Source organism: Gambusia affinis, linkage group LG19, assembly GCF_019740435.1.
Source record: "Gambusia affinis linkage group LG19, SWU_Gaff_1.0, whole genome shotgun sequence".
Classification (NCBI taxonomy): Eukaryota; Metazoa; Chordata; class Actinopteri; order Cyprinodontiformes; family Poeciliidae; genus Gambusia; species Gambusia affinis.
The window spans coordinates 1,534,190-1,560,246 of NC_057886.1; the positions used below are offsets into that span (position 1 = coordinate 1,534,190).

At 40.7% G+C, this 26,057-nt stretch overlaps 1 protein-coding gene across 1 annotated transcript; it reads left to right on the forward strand.

Annotated features, from left to right (window-relative positions):
- Positions 1–459: 459 nt before the first annotated feature.
- Positions 460–25,133, forward strand: carm1 (coactivator-associated arginine methyltransferase 1). The gene is made up of 16 exons (XM_044099080.1): positions 460–685; positions 9,962–10,087; positions 10,236–10,342; positions 12,085–12,189; positions 12,398–12,508; positions 16,043–16,220; positions 16,343–16,433; positions 17,741–17,822; positions 17,942–18,027; positions 18,343–18,432; positions 18,512–18,649; positions 19,361–19,450; positions 19,559–19,671; positions 21,796–21,873; positions 22,601–22,669; positions 22,748–25,133. The coding sequence occupies exons 1-16, from the start codon at positions 544–546 to the stop codon at positions 22,885–22,887; spliced, it is 1,746 nt and encodes a 581-aa protein (XP_043955015.1). The 5' UTR covers positions 460–543; the 3' UTR covers positions 22,888–25,133.
- The last annotated feature ends 924 nt before the right edge of the window (positions 25,134–26,057 follow it).

A 26,057-nucleotide genomic window follows, 5' to 3' on the forward strand; every position in this document is an offset into this window, starting at 1 on the left:
AGATGTATGATGCTGGTACAGACATACAATAAAAGAGTATTTGCAGAAAAATGCTGTTCTACAAAGTATTGAGTTACAAATAAAAATGCACACCACGTTTTTCAGACCTGAATTTGTCAAGCATTTTGAAAACCTACATCTTTTTTATTCCACTTAGCCATTATACATTGCTTCGTGTATAATGAATAATAAAGTCTATGGCTGTAAAGTGATCAAATGTGAATCATTTAGGAAAGCCACTGTTTAATACCGATTTTTATGAATAAGCCAATCTTAGTGTATGATAATAATAAAAAAGTACCTATAGATTTATTCTTATAAATGTTGTTGAATTTGTTTCATTTTAATTTAGTATTAAATGTTAAAGTTGTGACTGAAAACAAATCTTCGATTAGTTACTTGTGTTTGTGTGCTCCCATGATCAGCCCGGTAGGAGGCGCTGTTAAAGCAGCTCATCGGATTGATGGCTGTCCTGCCTCCAGTAGAGAGCACTGCTTGGTTGGATGTGAGCTCCGTCGACCTGCCTCTACTTCCAGATCGAAGATGGCGGTCTCTGTGTTCCGCGGCGTGCGGCTGCTCTCTATCGGAGACGCGAATGGAGACATACAGCGACATTCAGAGCAGCAGCCGCTGCGACTAGAAGTGAAAACCTCACAAGATGCGGCCCTCATCAATCTCTCCAATGGTGAGTTTGACTGTTTGTTTCTAGCAACTGCTCTCTGGACGGTCGGCCTGATTGAACTGCTAATGCTCAGTGCTAATGTGGCCAGCGGTAGCTTTAGCCAACAAGGAGCTGTTCCATCTTGAGACCACCTCGTTTCCCTTTACTTGTCACGAGGGAACTAAAGAAAACTAAATATTTTGTAGCTTATTTGGGATTCTGAAGCCTGAACGCATTGGGTTTAGGTAGCATACAACGAAGTTCACTGCTTGGAATAACGCGTTCAAGAACACGTAGAGTAGTTTTAACAGTAAGCACGGTTGCTAAATAACGTGAACTAAAACATGCTAGTTAAACAATACCACTAGCCTACATTTAACAGTGACGTGATAAGCTTACATGGTTGCATTCATTTAACACCTTTGGTTTTGTTTATTTATATTTTGTCGTAATAGTGTAAGCTGTGTTTTTATAAGTCAGCATGAATCGGTTTTGTACCCCCGGGAGCCGGGTAGGTAGGAGAGTGCTTAGCTTGAATTAGCCGCTTTGAATTGATTCGCAGCAGAGACCGGGAGACATCACTTCTGACCCGCCACTGTGCTCTTCGGTTCGGGCGGCGCTTCACATTGCGGATTTAATGGCACACTGAAACTTTTCCTAAGTAGCAGTTTTACGTTAAAGCTGTTGTGGCAGATTTGATAGCGTAGCCACACCGGGCCCTCATTATTTATGCATTCATCTTTGTTCTCATTGGAACAATGGCTTCATCCCCTTCCCCGCCACCTCATGTGTGCCGTGAAAGCAGCATCAGAACCGCTCTGCACATTTTCTCACTGAGAAATAGGGAGATGTAATTTCCCTATTAAAAACAGCAACACACTGCGGCTGTCTAAGTCCACGATTATGCAAAAATAAATAAAATAAAAATAAATAAATACATTTTAAAAGGTATCTTCAGGGCTACATTATAATTATTATTATGGCGAAAGCCAACGACAAGATATATCAGAGTCGGTCAATTTCAAATATAGTACAAAAGTAAAGGAAATATGAAATAGAGTATGAAAGTTTGGATACAGGAGGAGAACATTTAAACCTGTTTGATTTACATTAAAATAAGACACACAATAAATTTGTGGTGCAAAAAGTTGAAAATCAATCCATTAATATGAATGTTTATATTTGGTAAATTTCATTAAATAACTGCTTTTCTGTTTCTTGTGGATAAACTGTCAATTATACAACATTTGTGAATAAACTTACTGTAATAAATACTGCCAAGTTGCATTTCTAGCTAAGCTGTAGTAGTTGCCTAACCTGTTCCTGTTTACATTTAATGTGTTTAAGTTTCACTTTTTACAATTACATGGGATCCCTGAAAGCAGGGTATTTCCTTGGTCTGAATTCTGCACTTAGTTTTTTCTTGTGATTTGCTTAATCAAGCCCTTTTTTTTAATATTGTGTGCTGGACCATTCTAGTTGTTTTCAGTTGTTTCTTGATAGTTTTTCCATTGATAGCTGGATTCATGGGTTGTTTGATTTCTAAAATTTCAATGTGCTGTAATTTCACGTAAGTTTCTTATTCCGGCTAAAAAAAAAAAAAAAAAAGATTTGCAGTTTGATAGTGATGAGTGAGCTAACAGGGAGCTGCTTAGCAAGCGGACGCAGGAGGGAGCGACCCGCACTTGACTCAACACACACATCCGGACTTCTCTTGGTGTGTGTAAGACAAATGATTCCGATTAGAAATCACACATACAACAAAGGCATATTTCCAAGTAGGCCTGTTATGATAACAAATTTTGCTGAATGAGAAGTTGTCCTAGAAGTTATTGCGATAAACAATATTATTGTTGTTTTGAGGCCATTTTCAAGTAATAACAATGCAGGAACCCATTCTTTTAGATAAATAAACTTTACATTCTGATTAACGTTTAGCATTGGAACAGGAAGACATTTTAAATATCCAATATGAATAAACAAAACAGAAACGACAAATAAAATGGATACTGAAGTCTCTGTAAACAAAACTGTCCTTCAAAATAAGGGCTAGTTGAGACCAAGTCACCAGACTGAAGACTTTTATCATCCATTCTTTGGTAGAAAATGAGAAAAACTAAATTATGCAGGTGAAAATTGTTTATTTTAATTTATCATGCAGTTAATTGATTTATTGATTATTGTGACAGGCCTATTTCCAAGTCCTCCTGCTTCACATGGCTTTTACTGTTCAGTAAACAAAAAGTCATTGCCCCACTACAGATTTAATCTGTACTTCTTTGTCTGTTGCAACATGTCATAATGACAACCTGAACAGTTTCCAAATGAGGATTTTATATATTAAGGGAAAAAAGGCATCCAAAGACACCTGAACCAAGCAGCTGGCTGTCAGCTCTGGGTGGGAATGTCTGCCAAGCATCACTCTCCTTTACAGAAATGTTTTAATTTGGCCACATTGGGGGTTTCCCAGTAGCAACACCCTGTTTAAAACGGTATGTCATGACAAACATGTCAAACCATATATTTTATAAATATATGGTTTGACGTGTTTGTCCAAATTGCCACCATGTTGCGTCAGTATAGAGAACAGAATCGTTGGTTCCATCTGTAACGTCCTCCAAGGACTCCTGAAGAATCTGTAGCCCCATATCATCATACGACCACCATCGTGTTTAACTGTTTGTGTTCCTTTTTCTGAAACGTTTTCTTGTTTTTATGGCCTATGAGAGAGAATGCTAACGTTCCAATATGTTCAACATCTGGCTTGCTAGTCTTCAGGTTATATTCCCAAACCGGACCGTCATGTTGTTTTGGGTCAGGAGTGGTTTAGGCCATTTTGGAAGCCATTTTTCCCCAGTCTCTCTGCCTTATTGTAGGATGGTGAACTCTGACCTTAAATGATAATGAGGCCTGCTGAGCTTCAGACGGTGATCCTGGTTGTTTTAGTCGTTGGCGTGTTGTCTGCTGTCTGTGGACGCTTCGCCTTTTCTCTCCGTTTCCACGTTAATAGATGTCAGTCATTTTGTTTCCTCATTGAAGTTCTTTGGATCTGGGAACAGTGTGGTGGTTTGACATCTTGTGACTAACTTCGTGTTGTCAAACAGGTGTTTGATTTTATTTTATTTTTAAGTGCTTTCTTCAGTCTGTAGTTCTGACAGTACTTAAAACGGGGTTATGGTTTTAAGTCCATTCTATTGAATGGAACCAAAAAAAGTTTTTATCACACCTAATTTATGATTTCACAAACAGGGCTAAGTCGGTTTCTACATTGGACCAGATTGGAATCATCAAACAATGAAGAATGATCTTCACAGTTTGTTGTTTGCTGTATTTTGTCAGATGTTAAAATGAGTTTGACCTGAAAACATTGAATGGTGTGAAACTCCAGATTTCTTGGACTGCCAGCGTTTTGTCCAAAGGTCTGTTGATGCTGGACAGCACAGTCAAAACAATAACACAGTGATGTGTGTCTCTATTTATAGCATCAATGCAGCAAACCTTCACAATAAGAGTCCTCTCCAGGAATAAGGCAGTGTGAATTTGCTATGTCTTTACACATAGCTGTGTTGCAGTGACTTGAATACATGATTTAAAACATAATTTACACCATGAGTCAGTTTTGACGGATACAAATAATAAACTCCACGTCATTTCTTATTTTATTTATTTCAAACATGATAGCAGTGTAAGATAACAAGGAATGCAAAAGACACATATTTTTGTACCATAATAATCTTAACATGACGCTGCCACCACACCGGTCATTTGACCAGAGCGGCTTCAGGACCAGGGCTGGGCCAAACAAACATAAAGTTTTATCGAGATATTTTGTGGTAATGTTGTGACACTTTCAAATGGTGGATTGACAAAATTGATTAGCTGAAAGTCAGGAATTTGTTTAGCAGTTCCACAGTAAATACAGTGACATCATGGCCAAGAAAACTTAATAGGGAATAGAGAGCAATGATCAGTGTGAGAAATTTAAACCAAAAAGAATCTGAAAATATCCATACAGAACTAGGGAAAAATAAATAAAAAAATTTGCATTCACAGACATTAAAAGTACGTAGACAGTGCTGTAAAGTTTAGTTCACTAAAACTAAAGTGGTTACAAATGGATGCAAGTAATGTGGTCCAGGTCTGTTTCTGTAGTTTTTAAATAATTCTGTTCAACCACAGCTCAACAGCACAGGATTTGTTTTTATTTTTTATTGTTAATATTATTATTATTGGTTATCTTTCAGTAAATTTGTATTATTTTATTTTCAAGTTGGGATGAAACAAAGAATAAGTTCAATTTCAATTTATTGGAATTAATCAATTGCTATCTTGCTAGCCAGACAATACAGACTTAAAAAAAAGGCTGCATTGACAGAGCAGCACACACAGAGCAGTAATCAAGTTCAAACTTTTTTGTAATTTGACTTGTTAAAAGGTTTTTCTCTTTGACTTGAACGACTTGCTGCTGTATGCTAATGCTTTGTTTTTAGCTGGTTGTCTGCAGGAGATCAGCTCTCTGCAGCCCAGCTGTCTCTGTGTGAAGCACAGTCAGATGCTATCTCCTCTCTAATGTCTTTAACAGCTTTGCAGGTAATAAACTGAGCATGGCTGAGGTGACCAGAGAAGGGAGCTTGTGGAAATGACCAAGTAAAAATAGCCAGTGTTGGTTTTGTTCAGCGCCGCTGGCCCAGTTATCAAGGTTCCCCTTATTGTTGGCGCTCTGTTCGGTTTTAAATGGATGGAAGAAATAAATGTCCCAAGTTTTATTTTTTTTACTAGCTTTGTAAAAAAATATTCAGATGGAAGCGTGTCACTGAATAATTGCTCTTCAAATTCATATTTAATAGGTTATGATTGACAGACAGTTGAACATGGCTGTTTCCACAGTCTGGGCTCTAAACATTGTCACAACTCTTCCTCTTCTCTACTGATTGACTCTGTTGAAGGTCTAATGTGTGTTACACATAAACATGTTATAACAAATTTTGCTGGACGATAAATTCCCAGTAATTATTGCGGCAAGCAATAATGTATTCACACAGTTTTTGCCCTCTGAAAGACTAATAAACTTGAATTTTGTACAGAACACTCCACAGTGAAACATAACAACCAAAAACAATAAATGAAAAGGGAAATAAAAACTGACACACAACTGAAACCATGAAGAAAACGGATTATTCGTGTTCTGCAGAACAAAATTGTTCTTCGGAACTAATAATCATTAGAATGGAAATTATTGAGATTCTGTTGATTTATTATGTGATTGGCTGCTTATTGCAACAGACTTGTGCAACACACTGTGTGCACAAACAAGGGATTTGACTTTGATTTCAAGCGCTCAAAGCATCCAAACATGAAGTAGAAATATCTAAAGCGTGAGGAAATGAGCGGTAAAAGAAACAGTATGACCATGTGTGGGTTGCTGTTATGCTAATATGCTTATTTTGCTTCCCAGCAGAGTAGCTGACTGCTCTGGCTGCAAGGTGCTCAATTTGTTCATCAGAGAAAGAGCCTGAGGGAAGAAACTGTCTCTGTGCTGCTACCTTAATGCAAAAGTCTAAACGGTTTGTGTCCAGGATGTGTGGTGTCTGTACTAGAAGTGCAGAAAAAAAACGGATCCTATAGAGAATCAGCATTCCTCAAAATGCTCAAAGGTCAATTTTAAAATGTGTTAAGTTGTGTTTGGCGCTGCTATTTGCAAGAGAGAATAGACTTTATTTTATAAATCACTGAACAGCTAAGCACCAAATACATTAAAGACCTTCTTCTGGTTCTGGTTCTGCACTGCATCTCCAGGACCAGAACCAAACATGTAGAAGCAGCATTCAGTTTCATGCACCACAGATCTGGAACAAACTTCCAGAAAACTGCAAAACAGCCGAAACACTGAGTTCCTTTAAATCTAGGCTAAAACTCCACCTGTTTAGAGTTACTTTAGAACCATAAGAAACATTTATCAACATTTGATGTGTATTAATGATTTTGACGAGGCATTTATCACAATGTATGTGGGGGAAAAAAAAACTGTTCTGCGTTCTAAGACCTGTCATCATCACGATGTTTCTTCAAAGCTGAACACAGCAGTCTGACTCCTCGCTCATCTTTTCTCTTGTGTTTGCGACTCTGCATTACAATACCAGATGACTGTGAACCAGGAGACCCTCTGCAGGACAGAAGCTTTTAGGTCAAAATAGTTAATGTGATTAATCTGCATTACATAATGCTAACTCACTAAACTTTTTTAAGGTAATGACATGCATGCGTTAAGGTCGACAGCCCTCGTTTAAACACCAACCAGGTTCAAATAATTGATGTTTTAGCACATGCCTTTTTAACAAGCTCTGTGGCGCCACCTTAAGGCAGAAATATAAACTTCCCTTGCGCTCTCAGCCATTCCTGCTGCTCTGATTTGATGACAATTACGTCAACAAGCATTACCATGACTAACCGGTAGACCACAGAGCTCTATTGTAGGCCAAAAGTCTGCTGCGTATACATATTTCTTTGATATGTTTTCTAGTGTCAATAAAACAAGTCATTTCTCACCTTCAGCATCCTGACAGACTTCATGGACTCTGTCCAACATTCATGGAAAAATGTTACCATTATTACCACAATGTTGAGAGAAATAAATGGTTCCCTAAACCTTCCAGTGATCATTGGTCATGTACAATAAGTGAGTGGACACCACGTAGCATGTAGAGTGGTTAGTGCTGATCTATCTGTGCTGTTCTATATCTAATTTGCTCAAACCAAACATCTGGAAGGAAATAGCTTGTGTTGTCATGACTAACTACACCCTCACCAGACGACAACTCAGCCAAAACCACAGCCTGAAAATCTGCTGTGTGTTACTATAGATGGCAGAATGGCTGTTTCATTGATGGGAAGACAACTATCTATGTTCCAATTATATATTCTTAATATTAATCTCTCAAGTTATTAACACAGCTTCTCGTCTTGGTGCCCCATGGTGTGGTCCAGTTTGAACAAACTACAGTTAGTCCAACATAAGGCAGCGGGTCTCAGTCTGAACTCCTCCAGATACAGATACTCATCAGGTCGACATCACCTTTCTTGCTCTTTTAGTTTTTTTTTTAAGAAATACTGAATCTAAAATACCAAATATTTTGAATAAGTAACTTTTTTTTTAAGCCACACTTTACATAATTGTAACATATAATTACTATTTGATCTTCTATGATGTGATAACGATACTAGACAGCAGTCAGTTGAGAACATGGAACTCCGTCCTTCACTGTTTCAATGTAACACCTGCTGTAGCTCCCTGATTAATTCATGTTACAAAGTGTTAAATGGAGATTTATTATTCAACTGACATGTCACATTACTAACTTCATATAAAGAGTGTGTTACTGATTTTGTTATTATTTTTTGTTTGTATGATATGGACCCCAGCTGGAGTAGCTGTTGTCATGGTGATAGCTGATAAAGATCCTAGTAAACAAACAAACCAACTTCAGTATTTGGTTTCATTCCGTCAATGAAACCAAATACATTGACATAATGATGATTACATCATTTGGATTCAGTTTTCTCCTGCATGCTGCTCAGTGTTGCTCTGCTGTAATAAACACACAAGGCTAAAGACAGGATCATCTGAGCTCCTCCTTACTACTTGATCTGCTGGACAGGTGCTTAGCGGCTGCCCTCACCCAGCAGCTCTCTTATCAGGGACTGGATTAGCTCTGGCTCAGCCTGCTCAACAGCCTCACTGCTTTAATGCCTGGAGGGGAATTTGCATATGGAAATGCCAGAGTTTTCCCCAGGAAACCTGCTGAGCCAGGTGTTAGGGGCGCTCTGGTGGCCCACCAGCTCCCCACCATGTTTTTGTGCTAAAAAATGTTAAGTTAAAAACATTTGGAGCTCCACGAGTCGGCATCATAACTTGGAAATGATAGTTTCAGAGGTCATGGGGCAGACACAGGATGGTGTATTTGGTGTGCAACTTGTCATTCCCTGTTTGATGCGTCAACTATAAACTTAGCTTACCTGTGACTGGTCTGTAAAAAACCCAAATTAAAATAAATAAACCACACTTAGCCTGGTGGAGGGGCAAGTAAAGCCTGGTGGCCCGCCAGGCTCATGATACACTCAAGGAAATATATTACAGAAAATATACGGTACTGTGAAAATTTCTGGATTTATTTCAGAAATGCATCTCGTCAGGCTGGTCAGAAATTTGGTTCCATTTTATCTTAGAATGAAGAGTGTGTGACTATTGAACAGTGAAGGAGCCTCGACACTGAACGTCACTGAGTGAAGCTACACACACCTGCAGAGTTCTGGAAAAAACAGTTTTCATAACTCCAGTGTGTATCAAACACATTCTGTCCCACACTGTTCCAACAACAAGCTGCACCTATTACACAACATAAAGTAGTGAATAACTGTGAAACGAAAGATTTATGTGTTATGAATAGTCCAGTCAAAGTTCAGGCCTAAAATCAATTGAGGATCTGAAACCTTTACTCACAGCTTGGTTTCATAACTTAGGTTAAGCAGTTTAGCAAAAAACAAAAATGCAACTTGACTCTGTCCCATCATCTGGCAACAAAAACACCAACTATTTCTTTCCAACAATGTTTTGTCAAAAAAAAATAAAAAATTCTCTTTTGGCAAAAAATAACTTTTGTGGGAATAAATTGTCACAGACTTTCAATAAAAACTGCCACACGATACACTTCACAGAGCAGTGGCTCAGTAGGGCTGAATACCAACACATGCCACACTTTTCAGATTTTTACTTGTAGCAAACTCTCAAAATGCCTCTCATTTTGCTTCCATGTGACAATCTGCAGCACTTTGTTTGCCTGTCTGAACCATCCCGGTGCAGTAGGTCAAAACCAGGCTGACAAAATGTGAAAGAGCTGAAGGGGTGTGAACACTTTGTGAGGTGGTGTACAAAAATAAAAGTGCTACTTTTTACTTAAAATGTTTGTCTTTGAAATAATGTTAATGTTCCGGTTATATAACGACTCCAGGCTGCTCCACCTGCTGACTCATTGTTTTGTGGAAAATCTGCATCGATCCTGTTGGAGCTGTTTTAAAGCCGGTGGTTTTGACTCATCTTCAGCCTGTGGGGTGCCATTAATTGCTGAAATGTTTTCTCCTACTCAGACAATTGTAAAGGCATCAATGTTCCATCATCAGCCTTTTGTTGTCCTGGTTTAGAAACAAATTTATTGGCTGATTTTTTTATTTTTTTATTTATTTTTTGCTCATTTGTTTCTAACGCAGCGTTCTAAATTCACTGCATCTCCTTGTGTGTGTCTGCAGGAGAGGAGACGAGTGTGTTCAAGTGTTCAGTTTCTCGTGACACAGAGTGCAGCCGCGTAGGGAAGCAGTCGTTCATCATCACTCTGGGCTGCAACAGCGTGCTGCTGCAGTTCTCCTCGCCTGCAGGTAAAACCAGCACCATGAGACCCTGCAGCCGCCGGGCTTCACCTGGCTGCAGACAGACATGATGCTGAATGAATATGAGTTTGATAGGAGAGTTGCTGTTGAAGCTCAGGTTAGCGCTGCTGACGTCGGCGTTTGTGCTCTGCTGCAGACTTTCAGTCCTTTTATAACCTTCTGAAGAACTGCCGGGGGCATGCTGGTGAGCACTCCGTCTTCAGTGAAAGAACAGAGGAGTCCTCTGCTGTACAGTATTTCCAGGTGAGGAAAACAAACGCACCCCAGATCTGAGCCCTTTAGGAATGAGGAAAGTATGAAGGTATGTTTGGTAAAACTAATGATTTTTATTTTTTTTTATCCTGTTGGAGTATTTAGTGAACACTGTCCAGCCCCCACCTCCCCTTTACCTGCCTGACTATTTTTAGTTTTTGTCTCAGAATAGACCATCAGGACAAAGAGCCTCTCCATATTTCTCTACAGGACGTCTTTGTGCTCTAGAGAGATTTGAAATCTAGAATTATGTAATCTAACAAGCATATCCCATCTGTTCTCACCACTAGGTCTTTAACTCAGTCACCATCGCTCCTGGTTAAAGGGACAGTATGATGTCAAATTGAATTTTTTGGCCTTTCCATCATACTGTAATGCTATTCTCTCATCAAAAACATGCCTGGCATTTTGCCTTGGTTTTTTTCATGCATGTGTGAGACATCCTGTGATCTCCAAGGCAACCATTTATCTGTTCAAAACATTTGGGTGGACCTTGCTCCACCTTCATGACGCATCTGCTCCTCAGAACTGCAGCTTCTAAGTTTGTGAGCTTCCGGCTCACAGAGCAGTCATCTCCCGCTCCACAAAGAGGAAACCTCAGGCTCTTCCTTAAGGTTTTAGGTCAGAGTGTGGAAGGCTGGGTTTACAAATTAGCCTGTGGCTAGAAAACCTTTGTACAACACAACGGCTGCTTTGTTTTAAACATGTAACATTGTTTAATGTGCTGTCCTTGATGGAATAAACTTGAATTGAATTTGTATTTGCATGGAGCCAGTGAGCAGATCTTTTCTCACAGAACATAAGGAACACTGCACTCTGGTGGCCAAACACTGCACTGTATCATTACATACATGTTTAAATGCTCCGATTTGGTTCCCCCCGGTTACCAGCATCACTTTCCAAAATGAAATCTCTAATTTTGTCACGCCAAATCTCATTTTAGATTAGATACTTAAAAAAAAGATTACAAGTGACAAAAAATATTTTCAAAAGTTTTGTTTTTCTTTTTTTCCCCCCAAGTCTTCCCTCTTCCCAGTTGTCCTGAATTTGAAACTACAGAAACCCAACAAGTTTATTGGTGGGAGAAAAAAAAATCCAGACTTTCCAGAGATTCAGTCATCATAATTCAACTAATCAATAACATTGAATTTATTACCCAGCTCTTATTTTCTTGTCTTTCAGTTGTTCATTTATGAACAGCTGAAATAAAACATTTGGCTAAAGGAGCAGTGTGAGCTTTACATCATGTTATAATGTTGTTTCCACATCAAAAACACACCTCTAGTATTGCCTTGATTCTTTCATTTATATTGGAGAAATTCTCTAATCTCCATGGCAACCATTTAGCTGTGCAAATGCCTGGGTGGACACAGCTCCTCCTCAGAGCTGCAGTTTCCAGTCTCACAGAGCAGCTCTTGTTATGTTGCATTTTGTAACAACCAAAGGTAACAGCTACTTGATTGTGATATAAAATGACACTATGTACCTGGAAAACACAAACTGTCCCTTTAAGGAAAGCCCTACATGATTTAGGGACACAGCGAACATGTGGAGGAAGAGGCTTGGATCTGATTGGCATAAAGCTCAAAGACAGGGAGCAGGTCAGAGCTGCTGGCTGGAGGAAACCCGGTTGGAGTCTGAGCCTGGGTGGAGGTCCAGCTGAAACTGAAGCAGTCTGTTCTGATGAAACCTTCCTGTTCTCTAAAACCGTTCCCTGTTTGGTGTTCCGGCAGTTCTACGGCTACCTCTCCCAGCAACAGAACATGATGCAGGACTATGTCCGGACGGGAACCTACCAGCGGGCCATTCTGCAGAACCACACGGACTTCAAGGACAAGGTAACCTCCGGCCCTGACTGAGCCGTCAGGTTGAGCTCTATGCAGCCGGCTCTTGGTAAGGGATAAAAATGAAACCCAAACAAGAAGCAAATTGTTCTGTTCATCAGTTCCTCCTAAGAGCTCCTTAAAGTCTGCCTTGTCGTCTGTGTAGAACTAATGCTTTGACTTGTGGTTGACCATGACCTTGAGTCTCCCTCCTGTTCTCCAGGTGGTTCTGGACGTGGGCTGCGGATCAGGAATCCTGTCGTTCTTTGCGGCACAGGCTGGAGCCAGGAAGGTGTATGCAGTGGAGGCCAGCACCATGGCTCAGCATGCTGAGGTGCGTATCTGTGTGTAGAAACTGTGGCCGCTACAGGGGTGTTCATGTTTGCTGGCACCATGGGGAAAGACGATAAAGCAAACATAAAATTGTTCTTTTTAGCACAGCAGTGTAACAGCTTTTAGAACATTTCAGAAAAACAACAACTTTGATTTGAGTACATTTATTGAAGGTGAAGAAATCACATTAAAGAATAACTGTCATGGATCTACATTCTAGAAAGCTCTTCAGTCTCTTTTGTCTGTAGGAGTTGGTTCATCTTACTGTTGTAATGTATGTGATGACCAGTTTACAGTCAGACAGTCAGAGTACAGCAGGCTGCATGTGGAGTCTCCTGACATTTTAAATGTCCCTTGAAGTCATTCTCCACATTAAAACTACATTATTTAACAATAAAAACATATTTTTGACATATTTATTCAATCTGTCACCATATCATGACAGTATGACATGAGATAGATAATCTGTGAAAAGATAGATCTCTTCCACATCCTCCCTGAGCTACTACTGCCATCTGAACAAATGCGCTGATCAAAAACAACCAATCAGAGCAAGGAGGAGGGGCTTGGCGCTGTCAGTCAGTCTCATGTAATTGCTGCTCACTGTGTTAATGGCGAAGAAAGAACTGACCGTAATCAGTGGCCATGTTGACTAGCCTTAGCATTGATGACAGACTCTGTTGTGGTGTAGTATAGAAAAGAGTAAGACTCTGAGCAGTGCATACACAGGGATGATTGGCAGCGCTAAGACCCTCCTTCTAGCTCTGATTGTTTGTGACCAAGTTGTGTATTTCTGTAGTTAGCACTGGGAGAAGCTCGAGGAGCTGGAACTTAGTCACAGATTATATCTTTCATATTATGCTATCATGACAAAGTGACAGTTTTAATAAATATGTAGAAAAAAAAACCTTTTTTTAAGTAAAAATAACCATGGCTCCTCCTCCAGCCCAGTAAATAGTCACTGGTTGATCAGTAGAAAAGGCCAACAACTCTCATCAGCTCAATCAAGTCATTTCTACTTTTAAACAAAGATTCAGTTACATTACTTCTAAAGGATTGTTTCTCACTTCCAGTCCTAAGGAAGTGCTGCCCTGCATCTTAGAGGTGTCTCCCTTCTGCCGCTTGAATAAGTGGGTGATTAACAAGCTTCTGCAGCAGGCGGAGGTCGTCAAGCAGTCATTTGAATCAGGCGATTTGGAACAGAGACACGTCTAAAAGAATCAGGGTTTTAGTCCCCGAGGACTGGAAATGAGACACTGCTCTAAAGGGAGAGGCTAAGGGTGCCATTAATCTGCTGGTGAATTTGTTAGGAACTAATTCTTGAATTCTCTGAATAAATGTCCATAAATTAAAGGTGGAATTGTTTTAAAATGTTCAGTGTGAGATTATGTTGCAGCTTTTTGCACATCTATAGGAGGGGTGCCGATGAATGTGTCTGGTACTGTCTGGTCTGATACTGTCAATGTTTTAGCCAGTTGGAAAAATGGTGGGACAAATGTGGATGTTTTAATTTGACCATGTTTTAAAGCTGCAGACTGAGGAGACATCGCAGACAGATGTGAGCACATCAGCTCCTCTCTATATGCTGGTTCATCGTTGGTGGAAATGATCTTGGAGAACTTGGTTATGTCTATCAGTGGAATACAGACTGAATAAATTAAAGATTCACTGACCCAATATTAATATCTATCAGTTCCAATATTGAAATGATTCCAGATTTGGTATCGGTGATGATGTGTCCGATCCATAAGGGCAAATCTATCCAATCTAGTTCCATGTTTTGCGCTCTGAGTGACGTCATGTTGTATTATTATTTATTGGCTGTTCTCCTAATTGTGAACAAATGAACGTTGTTATTTTTCCATGTTTGGCCAGGATTTTGAAGCTGTTGGTGTGTTTAAGTGTGCTGTACTGGTGCAGAGTCATCAGACACATTTGTAATTTACTATATTTATATATCTGTTTAAAAAAACGTTTCAGGTCATTCAGTACTGTTGTTCTATATCCGCTTGGTATTGGCTGATACTAAGTCTCAGATATCGGTATCATGTGCCTGCAATGTTGGTCACACCCAGGCAGATCTGCTTCCCATTTCTCCTCCTTTAGCTCACTTTTAGTGGATTACAAGACATAGGATCTAAACTGTGAATACAAGGAACTACTTTTTCTGCTTTCCACATAAACTTTGAGCTCCAATAATGAAATGTTGGTAGTAAAATCAAAACGATTTCTCAGCTTGTAGCACTGTGTCTCTGCATTGCTGAACATCTACAGATCCATTAAAGCTCTCAGCTTTATGGTTCAGATGTCTTTATAAAGAACAGAAGACTGACAGCATGACTAAAGTCCTCAGCAATAGATATTAGCACTTAGAACTCAGTGTGAGTGTTCCCTGTAGCATCAGCCGAGCTCCGACTAAAGATTCCTAAAGATTCCGGTGTCTCCTAATCCATCATGTTCCCAGACAGGCAGACTGCACTCTGCTGGAGGATACAACATCTCCTCCTTCCTGTTATCCGCTGCAGTAAGAGTCTGGATGAACAGCTGCTTCCTGTCAGGAAGCTCCACACTCTGACTTCATACTGACACAGCAACAGCTGAGCTAGCTTCACTCAGCAACAGCATCCACACAGAAGGTTGTTACAGTCAGCATGACTGTAATTAGTGATGGTTTGTTCACTGATCAGTTTTACTTCAACCAGCTGATCACCAGTCAGTTTGCAACAAAACGATTATGTTAGTAATTGATCAAGATATCGATTAATTGGATCAAAATATTGTCATGTTCAGTAGATTTTTCATCTATACCATTGAAATCTGTTTTTATACAATATTAGAAATACATTAACAAATAACTTAATTTTGTTTTTAAATAATTTAAACAGAATTTCTTTAGTCAATACTTGATCATTTTTAGCTAAATTTGCAGCTAATTGCTAAAATTGTAAATGGATTGAACTTATAGAGCGTTTTTCCAATCATCTTGAATTCTCAAAGCTCTTTATGCTAAGAGTCATGTTCACCCATTCACAGACACACACATTTATACACAGATCGGTAGGAAACTAATAAATACTTCTAGCTCTTTGTTTCAGACTGAACATCAGTACAGGACTGATCTGTTGGTTATGGTTTGAATTAACTGATTAATTGTTGGATAGAAAAAGGTTCACATAGGAGATTTTTTATTTATTTATTTATTTTTGGAATTTGAACCAGGTGAAAGTAAAACTGTCACTTGAAGAGTTCTGGGTAGAAGAGATTTACAAAGAAAGTTCTATCTTAAATCCAAAGTGTATGTGTTTTTTTTTTTGTACAGTTTTGTAAGTGTCTTTTGGAGTTTTTATAGTCCAGTTAACAATTAATCGGTTTCTAAATTAGATGACAATTATTCAATAATCGTTTCAGCCCAAGTCACACTGATTTATTGCTGCATCGCTGCACTTTTCTAACCTTATACACACCTGTTTCATGTAGAGTCCAGCCTGTGGAGAGCTGCAAGATCAGTTCTTACCAGGCTGTGGTTCCCCTGCAGGTGCTGGTGAACAGCAACCGCCTGAGTGAGCGGGTGGTGGTGATCCCCGGGAAGGTGGAGGAGGTGTCGCTGCCAGAGCAGGTGGACATCATCATCTCAGAGCCGATGGGCTACATGCTGTTCAACGAGCGCATGCTGGAGAGCTACCTGCACGCCAAGAAGTTCCTCAAACCCAGTGGTGAGGAGGTCGGGGACTCTGGATGAAACGCATGCTGTGACAGGTTCTGCACATGTGCAGCTGTATAGAAAGCCTCTGCCTTTCTGACTTTCTGCTGTTTCTTCTGCTGCTGTGTGTTGCAGGTAAAATGTTCCCCACCATTGGAGATGTGCACCTGGCTCCCTTCACAGATGAACAGCTCTACATGGAGCAGTTCACCAAGGCCAACTTCTGGTGAGGATGAGCAAGACACAATTCAAAGGAGTTAGACAGATGGGCAGAAGATTGGTTGCTTAACTAGAAACTTCTTGAAGAAATTTAAACGGGGCCTGCCAAAGTGTACCCGTTGGTTGGAATCCATCGTTCTGATGCTAAAAATTTGCATCAATGCCAAAGTAAGCTACAATGTACTCAATAGCATGTTGAATAACATGGAGTTACTCAATTCAGTATATTAGAATTAGATATAAGCTAAAATTAGCCAAAATGTTAATGCTAGCCTTATTTTTGCTTCATTTTAGCCTTGCTTTGCTAGTGACCTGAGTTATATATTGTATATATATTGTGAGAGAGTACGCAGCGGTACGAACCTTCCCTTCATTAGCGGTGAAGGGAAGCGGCAGTTATTTTGAGGTTTAGAATAATAAGTGCCTGCCATGCAATGCATGGATTCCTTACTTTGCAAGGCATGTCAGTGCCTCCATGCAATGCATGTCAGGCCCCAATATTTGTCGCCCTAAATAATTTTTACAGTCAGCATGTCTTTGCTTATAGAAAATCTTAAGGTAGAAACAAATCTAACAGTTGGATTATAGATGCAGTCAAATTAGGACACAATTCCTTATTTCCTCTTTTCACTCTGTCAGCATTTTTTTAAGCATCATCAGCAGTGTTTGCTGCTGTTCCACTCAGTAGGAAGCTCAAGGCGCTGCTGTGTGTCTGAGCCTGTGGTAAGGCACTGGCTGAGCAGTTTTTACACACGATGCAGGTTATTCTACCAGTTCTGCTTCTGCTGTAGCTTCTATTTCTATGTTAGGTGAGACAAACGGCAGATAAAACTTAAAACTAGTCACACCCCTCGCAATACCAAGAAACATGAATTAAATGAACACAAAAATCAAATGTTTTGCTATTTAAAGGATTGCTTTAGGTCCAAGCACCTGCAACCTGCTCTGTTTGGAACAGACTCTGAACTAGTGGTTTTCTTATCGTTTATTATTGCGATAAATTTCTTCTAAGAATTTTGATTCAGATTACAGCTGTTTTATAGCTGTTTGTTTGTGAGGTTTTGATTGCTGTCATACAGTTGCATAACAAAGGAGTAATAAATTCTTTAGGTCGCTTAATGCCATCACAATAATTTCACAAAAATGGTAAGGATACTCAACGAAAGCTCCTACATTGATCCTCCTAAGCTCTACGTCTTCACAGGCTCAACCCACTGTGCATATGGTTCTAGAGAACAGAGAAATGTGTCAAACAACATAGTTTTAGATGAAAGTCTTTGTAGGCTGTTGAAATGAGTAATACCGTCCCTTCAGGTATCAGCCCTCGTTCCATGGCGTTGACCTCTCTGCTCTGCGGGGAGCTGCAGTGGATGAGTACTTCCGCCAGCCCATAGTGGTGCGTAACTCACTGGTTAACTCAGAGTGCAGGTCTGGTTTGGTGGTTTGGAGGAAATGGCAGCAGAGCTCGGTGCTGGACTCTGTGTGAACTGGATCCTGTGATGTTTCCCCCTGCAGGACACGTTTGATATCCGCATCCTGATGGCCAAGTCAGTTAAATACACGGTGAACTTCTTGGAGGCCAAAGAGGAGGATCTCTACAGGTCTGTGAATGTGTTGAAGCTCCAGCCATCTAAGATGTTAACTATACGAGAGTTTGTTTTTAGGGCTGCATATGGTATCTGGTTCAAAGCATTTTGAAATATTGTTTTATTGTGGCTCACAGAAATCTTTGGTTATTATTTGCTCTTATTTATTATGTGGTATGTCTTTACGTTTTTCATTTCACAAGATGATGGCAAGACACATAATTTTGATTCCTTGTGTGTCTGGTCCATCTGATAGACTGTAAAGTAGACTTTGAGACTGTGTGTTCTCTCTGCAGAGTGTCTGCTTACTGACTCTTGCTTTGCTCTCAGGATAGAGATTCCTTTCAAGTTCCACATGATGCACTCTGGCCTGGTACACGGCCTGGCCTTCTGGTTCGATGTGGCCTTCATGGGATCAGTGTAAGTCCTCTGACAGACACGCACCGCCTGCAGCTTGAACTGGATTCCAACAGCTTGTCTTTCGCCTGTCGCCCTGCAGGATGACCGTGTGGCTGTCCACAGCCCCCACAGAGCCCCTCACCCACTGGTACCAGGTGCGCTGCCTGCTGCAGTCGCCCCTCTTCGCTAAAGCTGGGGACACGCTGTCCGGCACGGCCATGCTGGTGGCCAACAAAAGGTAGCTTCATGATGTATTCGCTCTGGTTTCAATCAGAATAGTTTGAATGCTTAAGCCGTTCTGAATTAGATTTCAAAGTGTTCAGAGAGCACAAATACGGGTAACGATACGGGTCAGCAGATCTTCAAAGTGGGTTTGGGTGAGACAAAAATGTCAAGCGTCTGACTTCAAAGTGCACAAGCGTCCAACCTGAGGCGTTGAACGTGAAAGAGGTTCTGTCTGAACGCTTTGTCAGAGAACAATCAGCATCCTGAAATAAAGTGATTAAGAATAGGAAGTTTTCCACAAATCATCTCAGGGTCACATCAAGCATGTAGGAGGTGTTCTGATCAGATGAGATCCCAAACCGTCCACACTATAAATCACGATGTTGGAAGCATCTTCAGGTGGGGATGTTTGTTCTTCCTCATGGAAACTGGTGAAAGATCAGCACATGACTGGAGCTGAGCACAGAAGACCTGAGACTAAACATCCAGCCAAAATTATTCATGTTAGAGTGGCCTAGTCAAAGTCCAGACTTAAAGCTGCCAGTGATTCTGGCAAAACTTGAAAACTTCCTCTCTCCATCCAACAGACTGACTCAGTTTTATCCATTTAACAAGCTGGGCTGGAGCTGCAGCTTTCCAGATGTTTATTTGCTACACATTTTGAAATCCGTGTCTCGTTGAATAATTCTAATAATATTTGCCATAATCCCTTCTGTCCTTCCAGACAAAGCTACGACATCAGTATTGTTGCCCAGGTGGACCAGACCGGATCAAAGTCCAGCAACCTCCTGGACTTGAAGAACCCCTTTTTCAGGTGAGTTCCTCCCCTCACTGCAGCTGGTTGCCACGGTGGCCATAGGACCACACACACAGATTGTTGTGTGTGTCTTTCATGTCCAACCGTGTCCGTTTCTGTGCGCAGGTACACAGGAACCACCCCTAACCCCCCTCCTGGCTCACACTACACCTCCCCTTCTGAGAACATGTGGAACACAGGTGCCACCTACAGTATGAGTCAGGGGATGGCTGGATCAGGTGAACACAGAAACACTCAGATTAAAGCTGCCCCACCTCCCCACCCTCCTCAGTCTGGCTCCAGTCCCTCCTGCCCCCCTACCAGGCATGAGGGTATTTTAAGACTCTGGGCAGAACTTGAAACCCTCTCTCAGCTTTCTAGCTGAGACTGAAGGGAGAGCACTGCAGAGGTTCTCCCATCCAGCCAATTAGATAACAATTTAACAGACTTAAAGCTGCAGTTCCTAATTTTCATGAAAAATATGTTTTATACGCATTTATTAAAACTGTCACCATGTCGTGACAGAATGAGACAGAGAATCTGTGAAAATATTGATCTCCTTCCTGAGCTACTGGTGCCCTCTGAATAAATGTGCGGATCAAAAACAACCAATCAGAGCTGAGAAAAGGAGCTTGTTGCTCTCAATCAGTCTGGTGTACTCTCTGCTAAATGTGCTAATGGTGGAGAAACCACTCACTATTCCAGGAAATCTGTTTATCCGCCGTCACCTGTTGCCATGCTAACTAGCCTTAGCTTTCATGGCAGGATCTGCTGACGAAGAGAAGCTGCAGCATAGCAGAAATAATGGAAGGATGTGAGCAGTGCTTACAGAAGGGTGATTGACAGCGCTACAGCCCTCCTCCTGGCTCTGATTGGTTGTTTTTGACTGTGCTGTTTATTTCTGCAGTTATCACTGAGAGGAGGTGGAGCTTTACCTTGTCAGATTATCTGTCTCATACTGTGCTGTTGTGATATGGCAATAGTTCTAACAAATATGTAAAACATAAAACATATTTTTATTTTTATAAAGTTAAATACCCCAGATTTAATGAAGCAGACCTTTTTTCTTGCTCTTGTCTTTGCAAATAAACAAAGACAACAGTATGGTGTCATAATAAACACCAAACCCTTGGTAGTTTTGACACCATGGCTTTGCTTGTAATATTGCTTGTTTTTTTTTGTTGTTGCTTTTGTTCCCTCAATTTTTCTGTAATCCAGTCAGATTTCATGTTTAAAGCTGCTTCATATTTCTGTCCCACCATAGAACAATGAAGTCAGACTTACATCAACCTGAACCTAACTGACCTCTGACCTTTCAGATCAGGCTATCGATCCTATATTGATCCACCTTTTGGGAATAAGAGGGAATGATAATCTGTCAGGGTAATCCATGCATCCAATCTCCTCTCTGTCTGAAGAAATTTTAATGAGAGCTGAGAGTGAAATGAGAGGAACCTTCCCAGTGATGGGTTTTTATAAATGGGTTTTTGCAGACATCCAGTCAGGCTCCAGTACATTGCTCACTGTCATGTGGAGTAAAATAATATCAAATTTCATCTGCAGCATGAGATTCATGGACTAAAGTCATTCAGATCTTCCTAGAGGTTCAGTGCCTTGCTCGGGGGAACTTTGGCATGTGCTGAGAGGAAGCTGGAGTCGAATCCCAACCAGTTCATTGTCAGACACACACTCTTCCATCAAGGCCAGCCTCACTCACACTGTGGATCATGCTGATGCTCTGGATGCGGCAGTCTCCCACTGAGTGCTTCCTGGCAGTTAGGCTGAACTTAAAGTTTTGTCGTGATGTTTTGTGGCGCTATGACAACAAAAAGAATAATTTCTTATGACTTTTTTTAGGTAACAGAATGGCTGTGACTGTATGAAGCGATCAAAGCCCCAACAAACACAAATACTGCTTTTGAGAAACACCCATTTGTAATGAGCTTCTTTAGCTCAGCAGTCACATAAAAAGTGATTTTTATCACTAAGCTGCACACAGTAGCTGCTTTTAATCATATTTGCATATTCATTGATACTCCCATTAAATGTTCCCATGTTTTAATTTTCTCTTTTTTTTATTATTATTATTTTTTTTTTTACCTCTTACTGTTTTTGATCATCTGAAAATGTGATAACATTTGTGTTTAACCTGGACAGGATGTTTTACTTCCTCTATAAAAACTTCCATAGTTATAAATACCAGGTGTCCTTCATCTCCTCTGGTGTTTTATTGGACGAAGTTGGATTCAGAATGATGAAATGCAGCTTTAATTCAGAGCTTCTGTTTGATAAATCTGTGTGAAGTCGGAACTGGGAGAACCTTAGTGGTAGATAGTAACCGCTGTGTCTGCTCTGTCCATCAGGGATGCCAACAGCTTATGACCTCAGCACAGTCATTGGAAGCGGCCCAGCAGCGTCTCACAACAACCTCATCCCTCTAGGTAGGTGTCTGCCTCTCTGCTCCTCATGCAGGGAACCAGCAAAGCAACTCCTGGTTTTATCTAGGTGATGTTGTTATAAATAAACTCGCTGGTCCTTCTGAACTGAATACACAGCGCTGTTGTTTTCACATCTGCTCATGTCTTTATTTTCAGAAAAGCGATCTGGTTCATTTCTTTTCTAGCATACTGGAAGTGATTGAGATCAAATGTATGCAGTATGTAGCACACCCTCTGAATGATCAAGAAACTTCTAACATTTAACAATGAAACTGGGAAATATTTGAAATATCTAAAAGAAATACAACAAGTAATAATATGGATTTTTAAGTCTGTGTAAACAAATGAACTGAGACAAAAGCCTTTTGTCATCCGGTCTGCTGGAAAGAGACACAAAACAATCAATCATGCAAATGGAAATATTGAGTTAGTTTTAATTCACCATTGATTAATTGGTTTATTGTGACAGGTTTAATGATTAATGTCACTTTAACTAGTTAAAGTTTGGAACGTTTTGCTTTGGTGAAGAACAGCAGCAGGTTCTAGCAGTACCAGTCCTAACCGGGCCCAGAGGCCCATTCCATCATGTGCTAACTGATGCTACCAAGTTAACTTAGGTAGTGGTGGGGTTTGGGTTGCTATAGTTACTACATAGCATATAAGAAGAGAGGCTTGATTCTTTAATCTGACTGCTGTTCCCTCTGTCCTCTCTGTCTCTGCCCCCTCCCAGTAAACACAGGGATAGTGAACCACACCCACTCAAGGATGGGCTCCATCATGAGCACAGGAATAGTCCAAGGTAATCTGCTGTTCACACAGCGTCTCCTGAAGCCTGGTCCTCAGAAGTCATGAATCCATGTTCTGCTCTCTGTTCCAGGGGCCACAACGGGCCAGTCGGGCCCCAGCAGCAGCGGTACCTACTATCCCATCACCAACCAGTTCACCATGGGGGGCGCTGCCATCTCCATGGCGTCCCCCATGGTCATCCCCAGCAACACCATGCATTATGGCAGTTAAAGTGAAGATCTTGTAAAGACATATCAGACCCTCTGCCCCTCCTCCCCGCATGACAGGAACCTCCTCCCCTCCCCTTCACCGTTCACAACCAAAACCAGGAAACCAAAACTAGTGCTGTGCTGGCGTCCCCTGCCCTGTCCATCCGTCCACGCCTGTCTTGCAGAAGACTGAGGCGTCCCAGTAGTCCTCCCTGTGGAGCTCCTCCAGTATCTACCGTTGTCACAGTCCATCCACATACTGCTCCTGCTCTGCTCTGTTTTTAACTGTCGGGACCTTTTAAGTTGTTGTCTTCACCATTCTGTCTAACCCTGACCCCCTCTGCCTTGAGCTTCTGTCTTCCTGTTTCCATGGTGACCCTCTTCTCCGGGCCCACACAGCAGACCGTCCCGGTCCGGTCCTCACCTCCAGCTTGTTTTCTAATGACATGCAGCTTCGAGACCTTTAGGAGACGCATGCTGGTCACCTTCCATGCTGAGTGATGCCGTCAGACCTCTGAACATGTCTGCTGTTAGCGTTAGCTCTCTGCTCTATCACATGACCAGTCTATAGAAGCTGACAGACAGTTCTACAGATGTTATTTAAAACAATATGAGATGAAGCTGCTTCAAATGTTCCTCTAGACTCACCAGGCAGGAACGTAATATCTGTATCTAACATAAAAGATTTACCGTGAAGCAAAACCCACAGTAGCGTTGGTGCACTTCATTTTTATATATCAACCCTAATAATCCTCACTGTAGGAAGGAAAAGGTTTTTTTTTTTACCTGCATTCTTTACTAGCAGCAGCAGGGGGCAGTGTCCAACAACTGTTTTCACATAGACTCAACCGTCAGGAGATGCTTCTGGTTTTAAACTTAATTTAATCTGCTGATGGTGAACAGATCATCTAGAAGGAAACCTCTAAATCAATGAATAGACTGTTTTGTGAAATATCACACAAACTGTTTCCACCTGTGGTGAGTGGGGCTGGATGGGCATACACTGCAAATACATAAAGTCTAACCACACAACTTTCTCCAGTTTCTAGTGAAAATATTTTTGGGAGATTATTTCACATGGGAAAATGTCATGCTGTAAGTGAAACAAATCCGTCAGTGGAACTACTACTTTTTTTAAATCAATATTAGGGAATGATTGACTTGAAACAAGCTCCTATAGCTTGCTGAAAAATGACTTTTAAGTTAATTTGTTGTATTCAACTGTACAAAAGTATCTGTATTAGATACTTGGTTAGACTTTGCTTTTGCAGCACAAGAGCTTGATGGGTTTGACAATTAAGGTATGAAGTTGATCAAACAGTGACATGGAGTATATATATGTCTCCTTTATATGCAAACAGCTGAGAAGAAGACGTTCTTCTGCTTAAACACTCAGCATGGAAGGTGATGAATGTTTTGCTCTGCTGAAACATTCAGCCCAGCCTAAGCATGGGCTCCTTCATCTTGGCTCTTTGTGAGGAATCATTTGGAAGAACGGAGCATAAGGCAGCGGCCCCTGGAACCTCCTCTGTGACCCCCACTTCACGTTTACCTGAGACTCAAGTGTCCGGGAGCCGGAGCTCCTCATCCGTTCACTTCCGTATGAGCATCAGCATATCATTGTCGTCTATAGCCTCCACCCACATCCACTTTTATCAGGAAAGGAAGGAGAGAGACTGACACTTTTATGCATTACTTCCAGTGTCACAACTGTTGGAACTTGGTTTTGCAAGTTTTTAGGAGAGCTTAGGAAAATGTCTCTTAGTAGGAACTATTTTTGTTGACTTGATTTTTTTTGTTTGTTTTTTCCTCTTTCACAAGAAAAGAAAAAAAAAGAAAAAAAAGAAATTAAATGTGGAGATGTTCCAACCCATCCTGGAATCCTGGAATGTTGTAGTACTTTAGTTCCTTCTTTCCTCTTTGTAATATAGACTGTGGACACAAGCGATGTTTTCCATGTGCTAGTTAGCCTGTAGTCATACTGTCCCTCTCATCATGGACTCATGCTCTCTGTATTCAAATGGTGGCATCCACTGTTGATCATGGAACAGTGTAAGGATTACTGTCATTTGTGTGTGTTGACCAATGAGAAATAACATGTTTGACGCTGTCTGACACTGACTCTTCTGCTCAAGACGTGGCTTTAGAAAGTCCTAGAGGTTGCAGTGTTCTCCTGCTCCACACTACAGATAGATAGCTTTTGTACTGTAACACCAAATCCAGTTTTTGTTCCAGTAATTCAAGCCATAAACTCTACAGTAATACATATATTCCATGACTCAAAGGTGAGCGATGTTGGAAAGCGTCATATTTCACCCAGTGAAGGATTATAACTGGTCAAAAGATGGATGATGATCAGACGATTAGGAATCAACAATTTAGTCATTTCTATCAACTTGAGCATGAAAATGAAGCTCATAATATTACTTATACAGAGAGTTTTGAACTATGTTTTACTTTTATAGGATTCAAATGAGTCATGATCATGGAATCATAGACTTGCTGCCCCCATGTTCAGATCCACAGTGGCTTGTTAAAACAGCTGATCCAACAGTAAATCAGGGAGAAAGCGGGATTGAGGTGATGCTAAATATGATGTGGTTGTTGTCAGACGTCCAGCAGCTGCTATGATAGACCTTCAGTTATCCAGTGATCAGCAGTTATGTGGATGGAAGAACTGTTGGTGTTGAAGCAGAATAAGCAGACTCCATCACTGAATCCATGGGATCTTCAGGCAGACTGGCTACACCAGGAGAACGAGACTCACTAAAACGGGACATAAACTTTATAAAAAAGCCTGTTGTGATGAGTCTGAAATACTTAGATGGTCAGGCCACAATTTAATGTAGATTTTAAAGAACTGTCTAACCATTTATATGTGACTTAGGCTGGTGGTGGTATAATGGTGTGGAGTTTTGTTATTCGTACACTTTGTACCAGTTAAGTATAATGTAAAGAGGTAGTGTCTTTTTATAGCCTAATCTAGTAACTACTTACCTGCTGCATAAATCAAATATGACTTAAAAGAAATTTGACTTCAATAAGTCACTTCTTATTAAAGAAGTCAAGAACTTCTTTAATAAGAAGTTCTTGATCTTTGACACTGCCTTCAAATTCAAAAATACTTGGTGGACGTCAAAGGTAAATTCATTAATTCAAATTCAGAGTTTTTGTAGATGAAGCGGTTTATCA